The sequence below is a fragment of the Gekko japonicus genome, unplaced genomic scaffold (genome assembly GCF_001447785.1).
Source record: "Gekko japonicus isolate JY-2015 unplaced genomic scaffold, Gekko_japonicus_V1.1 scaffold3570, whole genome shotgun sequence".
NCBI lineage: Eukaryota > Metazoa > Chordata > Lepidosauria > Squamata > Gekkonidae > Gekko > Gekko japonicus.
In genome coordinates, this window is record NW_015173247.1 from 57,928 (window position 1) to 67,521 (window position 9,594).

Below are 9,594 nucleotides of genomic sequence, written 5' to 3' on the forward strand. Positions count from 1 at the left end.
AGCGCGAGCCGCTCGGCGCTCGGCTCGGAGGGGGGGGAGAAAAAGCCACCGCTCAGCTTGGAGGGGGGGTGATAAAAAGCCGTCGCCACCGCTCGGCTCGGAGCAGGGGGGGGAGCCGCCGTCGCTCGGCTCGGAGGGGGAAGCTGCCGCCGCCGCCGCTTGGCTCAGAGCTGGGGGGAGGAGAAAAAGCCGCCGCCACTTGGGAGGAGGCGGCAAGCAGCCGCTCGGTTCATAGCGTAGCCGCCGGGGCTCGCTACAGAGGGGGGGAGGGGAAGAGAGAAGCGAGGCCGCGAGTTTCGCGGGTCTTTTCTCTTGTAATCTTATAAACCTCAATCATGTCACCCCTCAGTCGTCGTTTCTCCAAGCTAAAGAGCCCTAAGCGCTTTAACCTTTCCTCAAAAAAAAAGGAAAGAATTCCAACCCTTTGATCATTCGAGTTGCCCTTTTCTGCCCTTTTTCCAAAGCTATAATATCCTTTTTAAGGTGTGGTGACCGGAACTGCACACAGTGTTCAGTGCCCATCTGCCTCATTCTATTCACCTTCCCTTGAAGGTGACTTTTAAGACTTTCTATTATAAACAAAGCCAGCTTTTCTTCAGAACATACCCCATCCAGGATCGTATTCTGGCTCTTGGTGAATATTCCTTAGCTTTACCTCCAAACCGAACAAGTGTTGGTCCACACGGGCACTCCCTGAAAAGCAATTTCAGAAACACACGGGTCAGCAATCTAGGCAAAACCAGAATGGTAAAGGAACAGTAAAATCCAGCTACATATCCTTCCATGATGGGCAGATTCCATCACAAATTCTAAAGATAAATGTTCAGCTCTTATCAAAATTATTTGCTGCTTAAGACGGCAAATCTACTCACCTTGCATGTAGTGCTTCCCATTTCAGAATTTCCTTCCAAGCCTGCTCATTATTCTGATTATGAATCTTAATGATATTACCCATATCTACAGGTGTTAAGTCGTCATCTTTCCATTTCCATCTAAAGAAATCAATATTAAAGGAGTTAGAAAGTACTAATGGTGGTTCTATATACTTTTCCCCCTTCTCTAATTAAATGCAATGAGTCCAAAGAACATACAGGATGAAATCATGTGCACTGTCCACTTTCCTAATGAACAAAGAAATAATATGCACACTATCATGAAGGATTATCTGTTCCAGGCACCAAATGCAACTATGTTTTAGGAATTACTGAAATGGCCCTAACAAAGATCCATTAAGTCTACAAAGGCCATTTCATGGGCACTCAGTCCACAAAGCCACACTAGCACTTTATTATGTTATTATGTTTGAGTTTTAATACAGTATTTATGAAAGTATGGTTTTATGCAGGGGTCATTTTGTAGAAAAAGAGGTGCAGGAGCTCATTAGCATAACTCATAAGCATAACTTATTTGCATATGCCACACCCCCTGACATCACCGGAAGTGTGTCAGAAGGCAACACCCACCGCTCAGGCTCCACTGGACTGTTTTGGATTGCTAGCTATTGGGGGGGATGGGGGACGTGCAGATCTGTTCTCGCAGAGGAGGGAGAGCTTGTACCTGAATAATACTTGGTCTTAAAGGTGCCACTGGACTGTTTTTGGCCGGGAAGTCTGCAACTGACCTGGCTTCTTCTTGCTCTGACTGAGGGCTGCTGGGAGCAGGGGGTGGGGCTTGTTGCATGTGCCCGCCCCCTGGGCTCTTTACTGCCGGAGCTCCGCTCCTGTGCGCTCCTGCAGGAAATGACCCCTGGTTTTATGTGATTATATTGTTGAGATTCTATTCTGTTGTGACCCGCCCTGAGCCAGCCTAGGCCGGGAGGGCGGGGTAAAAATCTAATAAATAAATGGATCCAAAAGGAAGGGTAGTGTACAAAGATTTAAATAAGGCTGATTTTCAAATTCATATTGGGGGGGAGTTTTGTCGATTGGATAAATAACTAGGATGCATGTCAGTTCATGCACATTACATGCTTCCAGCCCGCCGTCTGACCGCACCCTACGTGAGCTAGCAGATCCAGCCCCGCAGACAGAACTTGCACATCACCTCAAGAGCTTCTTATCACCTTACAAATCACTGGTAATGTTCTCTCTTGAACAGAGACAATCTAGCCTTTTTCTACTGTCCATTGGATTTAAGACAAATTAAAAAATGGACTGACCTCCAAAGAACTTACAATCTACCTTTTGACAGGAAGGAAATGGGGAGAAGAGGTGATAGCGATGAGACGCAAAGGCAACAATGGATGACTGTGAGCAGGGCTATTTTGGGGCAGGAACGCACAGGGACGGCGTTCCGGCTGGCTTCAGAGTTGGCCACGCCCACTACACCCAAAACCACTGCGTGCGTGGCTACAGAGGGAAGGCCCGGAGAGCAGTGTTCCCTCTAAGCTGAGTTAGTGTGAGCTAGCTCAGAGTTTTTTAGCCTCCGGCTCACACGTTTTTGTCCTGGCTCAGGAAGGATGGCTCCAGAGCGAACTAATTCATGTGGCAGCCAGATCGCTCGCTCACAACTTTAATGCCAGTAGCTCACAAAGGAGAATTTTTGCTCACAAGACTCCACAGCTTAGAGGGAACATTGCTGGAGAGCCGACCCCCTAAGACACAAACCCCCTTTCTACTGACAGTTATGTGAGGGTCTGCGTGTCAGGACCTAGTCAGAGTTGATTTTATTGCTTTTGACCCAGTCCTCTACACCCAATGTATAATATTCTCTTCGGGTTTGGTATATTTCAGGCTGTCTTCCTTGAGGACCACTGCACAGTATATGGCTCCCCAGAAAGTCAGGCAAAAATACTTATAACTTTCAAAAAGGCACAGTTGTTTTATTGTGGCACAGGAAACACTACAGGGGGATGGGATATATTTACATGGGATGTTCGGATACTTTGTTGAAATCTTTATATCCCTTTGCCTTGTCTGAGGCTGTCTGTGGTTCGCTCCTTCAGTGGTCAACTTATTGGCTTTAACTGGTCTGGTCCCCCCCTAAGTCTAACTGGTCCTCCAACCAGCCTTCCAGACTCCTCACTCCAGATCCCTTTTTGTCTTTCCTCAACCCCTATTTGAGTCCCTATCAAGCAGGGTTTCTGTGTGTTTGTGACCACCCAGGTCTTAGGCATCCACTCTCTTCCAACTCCCTCTTCCAACCGTCCCCCCCCCCTCAACCGTCAGTTAGGTCAGTTTTCTGTCACTCACGGAATGCTCCAGCCAAAAGGCCCCCTCCCCTCTAGGTCATGTGACTCAGCCGGGATCTATCTTAACATTCTGCTGGTCCCAGAGTTTCAATTCCGTCACATCCCCCCCTCGGCGACTCTGAGGTGGGCGGGCCAGGGGGGGGCCCTGGAAAGATCGGGGAGGCATTTAAATGCCCCCCTGTGCCTTCCCCAGCCTTTCCAAGGATGCCCGGGCAAGCCAAGGGAAGCCATGGGGATATGCTAATGAGCTGCACTGTCAGGGGTGTGGCCTAATATGCGAATGAGTTTCTGCTGTTGGGTGTGGCCTGTTATGCTAATGAGTTCCTGCTGGGCTTTCTCTACAAAAAAAAGCCCTGACTGTGAGCAAACGGAGGTGCAACTCTGCTTAAGCACACGCTTAGGCAACTTGTCAATCAGTGCCCTTTTGATCATCGTGGCATAACTGTGACTAGTCCCAATACTGGGACAGATGTCCTGGGGCAGGCTGCAGTTATCACGCACCTCTATTCTCATTTCACTTACCCTTTCCTAAGCATTGCATTCCAAAACATTTGCTCTGAAGGATAAACCCAGTTTTGTTGAGCAAAAGCTCTAGGAATAGTAGATTCTTCTCTTGTGGAAGAGAGTGAAAATGGTTGACCAGGGGATGGCAGCTGATTAGGAGGTGGCATCTAAAAAAAAGAAGAAGAAAAAATGAGAGTAGTGAATATTTGGTAGAACAGGGAACGATCTGCAGATTTTAACTTTGTTTTTTCTTTGGATCTAGCCCCGTGTCCCAGCAGAATGTTCCTACAATTCCTTCTGTAGGAATTTTGCTTCATTCAGGCTTTATCATTTCCTGATAAGCTTTCCAAAAACTCTTCCTTTTACATCCTGCCGCCCTGCGCCCCCAGCTGTGTTCAAATGCTCTGTTTTGCATTTCAGAATAGTAGCTGCTCCAAAATACTACCAGTAGGCCAGTTTCACAAACGGCAGATGTAAAAAAAGTCACATACTGAAAGATCCTACCTAGAGATGTGAAGGCCCGGGAAAAAACCGGAGACATTCAGGAAAAAAACATCGTCCCCCCCCCCCCATTTTTTCTCTGAAACCCATTTTGTTTTTTTCTGAAAAATTGGAAAAATTGAGAAAAGAAAAGAAAAAAAATTGATTGTGGAATAAAATATTTTAAGACAAGGTGTTCAAATATTTTCAAATATTTTCCAAATCATTTCTAAAAAATATGCATGGTATCAGATTGATCTCTGTGCACTGAGGACAAGGAAAAAGGTTTCAGTTTTGTTTTTGCATGCGGGTGGGTATTCTGTTTGTAACAATTGTTTGGATACAATATATTTTTAATATGCTAGCTGTGATAATTTCATGCCAAGTAAAAATGTCCATAGTCATATTTTATGTTCCTAAAGTTACAGAATGACTTTCAATCTGAAAAAGAAAAAAAAAGTGCTTAATGTAGCATTTTTTAAAAAATTTCCAAAAATTTCCATTTTTTTCTCCAGGAAAAAAAAACGGGAAAACCCCGGGGGGGTTTTCCGAGCTTCAAAATATCCGGAAATTTTACATCTCTAATCCTACCTATTCTTGAAAGCAGCCTCAAATGGACCGATACAGTTTCCAAGAGCAATGCCAGCGTGGCTGCCCTTTTTCAGCCCAAAGAGTTAGGGTTTGTCTAAACTAAAGGATGAACGATCCATGCTGTTTCTGTGTTCTGCTGTGTTATCATCATACGTACATGTCAAAATATTAAGCCTTTATGAATGTGTATTAAAGAACTGCAACACATGCATAAAGACAGCTGCCGCCTTTGTAAGAAGTTTACACCGGCACTTTTATATCTCACAGAAAGTGTACTGGAAAGAAAATGAAAGTTACCATGTTTCTGGGATCAAGCTTCTCATGCACCTGTGACTTCACAGGACACTCAACGTATTCATACGCTCTTTCTTGATGCACAGGGCCAGACACATTCTGGTTCTCATCGGGACCGCTAGCTGAGTTCACGTGCATGGGGCAACCTAAAACAAAATAAGCAGGCAATTATGCAACAGAACTTGAATGCAAAGGCAACTGAACTAGGAGCTCCGTTTTCCATTAAGCCCTTAACTAGGCTTGCCAAGTCCCCGCTGGGGGCGGGTAAATTCCCACCCGGGAGGCCTGTTACCCGCCGCCGGCAGATCGGGCCCCAGGGGGAACTCCACCCCCTGGGGGGGGGGACATCATCACACTGGCCACGTTGTGGGGGGGGACACTCTGTGAATCGAGGGAAAACTCTATGGTTTTCCCTCGAGTCACGGTGCCCCGCCCCCAACGTGGGTGACACGATGACGTCACTTCCGAGCACGCGAGGAGCAATGCTCCCTCTAAGCTGTGGAGTCTTGTGAGCAAAAATTTTAGTTTGTGAGCAGTGTTCCCTCTAAGCTGAGTTAGTGTGAGCTAGCTCACAGTTTTTTAACCTCCAGCTCACACATTTTTGTCTTAGTTCAGGAAGTCTGGCTTCAGAGCAAACTGATTTATGCAGTAGCCAAATTACCTGCTCACAACTTTAATGCTAGTAGCTCACAAAGTAGAATTTTTGCTCACAAGACTCCACAGCTTAGAGGGAACATTGTTTGTGAGCTACTGGGCATTAAAGCTGCGAGTGGGCGATTTGACTACGGCATAAATGAGTTTGCTCTGGAGCCCTCCAGATGTGCGAGCTGGAGGCTAAAAAACTGTGAGCTGGCTCACACTGACTCAGCTTAGAGGGAACACTGGCGGGGAGACTCCCGACGGAGCCAGGAATCCCCCCGCTTTGCAGGTTAAGTCGACTTGGCAACCCTACCCTTAACTGAAACTTGACTCCTGCTGCTATATATACAGCGCCAAGCAGCGGCGGCTGGAAACAGATTTAGCAAGACAACCTTTATGGTGCATGGCTGAGAGATACTGGGAAGAGCAATTCCTGGAGAAATTCCATGGCCTAGAAATACAGATCTTGTCCCTTTCTTGGCAGTGGTGGGAAAGAGGAAAAGGGAAAGGAGGATCCGGTGAATAAATCCTACCGTCTCCACTGTCTGGTCAGGAACCTGCATGCAGAATCAGGTCAGCTGCCACAAAAAAAATATGGCGGGCACAGATGGGAGACTGTGCAGTGACTATTGTCCCTGTAACCAGGGCCCTTTTTGTAGAAAAAGCCCAGCAGGAACCCATTAGCATAACAGGCCACACCCAACAGCAGAAAATCATTAGCATATTAGGCCACACCCTGACAGCACAGCTCATTAGCACATTAGGCCGCACCCCCATGTTACCAGAAGTGTGGTCATCCAGCCACACCCACCTTTTGCTTGTTATTCTGTTTACCTCGTTTGTTGTCAAAACCCAAGGCTTTTTTGGTAGCAGGAACCTTTGCATGTTAGGCCACACACCCCTAATGTAGCCAATCCTAATGAGTTTCTGCTGCTAGGTGTGGCCTATTATGCTAATGAGTTCCTGCTGGGCGTGGCCAACTTGGGAGCCAGCCGAAACTCTGTTCCTGTGCGTTCCTGCCCAAAAATAGCCCTGCCTGTAACTGTACCCCCACTATGGAGACAAGGAAAGCACAATGAATTATTCTCTGTAGTATCTCTCCTTGGAGCAAGGCCACAGCAGAAGAAGAGCATAACCCGCTCATCTCTTTCTGCCTAGAAACAGAAAGGAAGAGAGCTACGTGCATGACCTGGTAGGCAGTGGTATTCTCTCTCAAACAAAGCATAGGGGCCAGCTACACACATGGCTTATGGCGGTGTAACCTTCCATTCAGATATTTTTTACAAAGAACAATGACTGTTTATACCACAAAAGAATGGCAAATTACTAACCTAGTCTAAAACTCAAAACTACTAACATTTAATGAGTTCTCTGGAAAAAATCTGGCCCGTCTTTTTTAAGAATATCAGAAGAGCCCTGCTGGATCAGCCCAGTGGCCCATCTAGTCCAGCATCCTGTTTCTCACAGTGGCCAGCCAGCTCCTCTGGAGGGCCAACAAGAGGGCAGAGCGGCTGAGGTCTTCATAAGAACATCAGAAGAGCCCTGCTGGATCAGCCCAGTGGCCCATCTAGTCCAGCATCCTGTTTCTCACAGTGGCCAGCCAGCTCCTCTGGAGGGCCAACAAGAGGGCAGAGCGGCTGAGGTCTTCATAAGAACATCAGAAGAGCCCTGCTGGATCAGCCCAGTGGTCCATGTAGACCAGAATCCTGTTTCACACAGTGACCAACCAGTTCCTATGGAGGGCCAACAACAGGGCATAGAGGCTGAGGCCTTTGTCTGATGTTGCCCCCCGGGCACTGGGATTAAGAGGTTTACTGCCTCTGAATGCAAGAGGCTCCCTTTAGTGACCTTGGCCAGTAGCCACGGATAATACCTATCCTCCACGAATTTGTCTAATCCCCTTTTAGGAGAGGAGGAGGAGGAGATTGGATTTATACCCCGCCCTTCACTACCCAAAGGTGTCTCAGAGCGGCTTACAAACTCCTTCCCCTTCCCCTCCCCACAACAGACACCCCTGTGAGGTAGGTGGGGCTGAGAGAGCTCTGACAGAAACTGCTCTTTTTTCAAGAACGGCTCTTATCAGAACTACGGCTTGCCCAAGGTCATCCAGCTAGGTGCAAGTGGAGGAGTGGGGAATCCAACCCGTTTCTCATCGACTAGAGTCCACATACTTTTTTTAATGTTTTTTTAAAATTATTTTTTAAACAGATAATTTTTATTCATTTTTATAAACAGCAAAGATATACAAGGTAAGCATGAGCATAGGCATCTCTCAATGGCTTCATACTTTTCGTACAATTTGTCGGTATTATACAGTTTGAAAATTACCATAGATGCAGAGTGTTTATTACATCAGGTGCTGTTTCTTTGGTAGATAGATGTACTAGTAGGGGGTACCATATACATACAATGTCATTCTGACCACCTCTAGATAGATTTTGTTTCAGAGTATCTGAGATTTTCTCCATTATATAAAGGTTCCATAGCTTTATGTACCAGAGGTTTACATTTAGCCTACTCGTGGATTTCCATGTGGCTGCTAATGTGGTTTTGGCTGCAAATAGTAACACACTTAACTACTACACCAAACTGGCTTTTAAAGTGATATTACATCATTAAACTTACCTGCTTGTCCAAAATTAGTGCTTTTTGATATGATGGAGGAAGTAATGGCTACTAGAGCTCAGAAAGATCTTATATCTAAACGTCTGGCTGCAGCTCGTCTAACCATAGAGGCTGGATGGAAAGTCAGTTCCTCTCCCTTGATACAAACGTGGCATGATAAAATTTGGGATCTATTTATTTTAGAGAAGCTGACACAGGTCACTCAGGCTACATTAGTAGATACAACAAAGGCTTATGAGCGGTTTGTTGCAGTGTGGTTTTCTGTGCTTCAATACATGTCAGAGAATGACATAATTCCATCTAAGGCTGCCTATATCCCCTGGATACGTTTTTAATTTTATCTCTGTTCAAGCTCATAGAACACATTGCATTAGCTTGATCACCATATGTGAAGTTGGTTTTAGTCACTTCAGTCATCAGTATACAGGCTAAAGAATAGCGATTAAGTTTCATCGCTATTCTTTAGCCTGTATACTGATGACTGAAATTCTATGAAACTATCTGTATGTACTAATGTAAAAGAAAATTGTTACAAAATGATCTATAGATGGTACATGACACCTAAGAAAATAGCAAATATGAACCAGAATATGTCTAGCAAATGTTGGAAATGTAAAAAACATGAGGGCTCATTTTATCACATGTGGTGGACATGTGATAAAGCTAGGTACTTTTGGACAAAAGTCCACAGCGAAATGCAAAAGATTCTAAAATGTTCTTTCAAGAAAACACTTGAAATTCTGCTCTTAGGTTTAAAAATGGAAGAACTGAATGTAACAAAAAAGACACTGTTCTGATATTTGATAACAACGGCAAGAATGATATATGCTCAATATTGGAAGCAAGAAAAAATACCAGATCTGGAAGAATGGATACAAAAAGTTCTGTTCATGGCTGAGATGGACAAAATAACCAAAAAGTTGAACAATAAAGAGGACCAAGAATTTTTTGAAGAATGGAAGGACTTTAAGATATATTTAGAAAAGAACTGGGACGTGAGACAAAATTTACTATGTTTAGAACAATATTAAGTACTTGATGTTATCCTGAGTTTATCTATGTGGGACATGAGGGAAGTGCATTGCGGGAAGCCTTTCGGGGGAGGGAGGGAAAAGGGAATATTCAACCAATTGATAAAAAGATGTAAAATGTGATAATAATGGAAAATAAAAAGTCTAAAAAAAAAAAAATACAAAAAAAAAGAAAAAAGAATAGCGATTAAGGTTTATTGTTCTGTAGACTGTTTGGGCTTGGCTGTGTCTTTAAGTTTT

The 9,594-nt window shown here is 44.9% G+C and overlaps 1 protein-coding gene across 1 annotated transcript in view; it reads right to left on the minus strand.

The window, feature by feature from the left end:
* Positions 1-9,594, minus strand: part of LOC107120140 (cytochrome c-type heme lyase) — a 16,596-nt gene that overhangs the window by 1,739 nt on the left and 5,263 nt on the right. The window contains exons 3-6 of the mRNA XM_015422785.1: positions 5,063-5,205; positions 3,713-3,861; positions 873-992; positions 607-693 (exon numbers count right to left, since the gene is read on the minus strand). Of these exons, the coding sequence (XP_015278271.1) occupies positions 607-693; positions 873-992; positions 3,713-3,861; positions 5,063-5,205 (499 nt within the window). The remainder of the gene's footprint in view (positions 1-606; positions 694-872; positions 993-3,712; positions 3,862-5,062; positions 5,206-9,594) is intronic.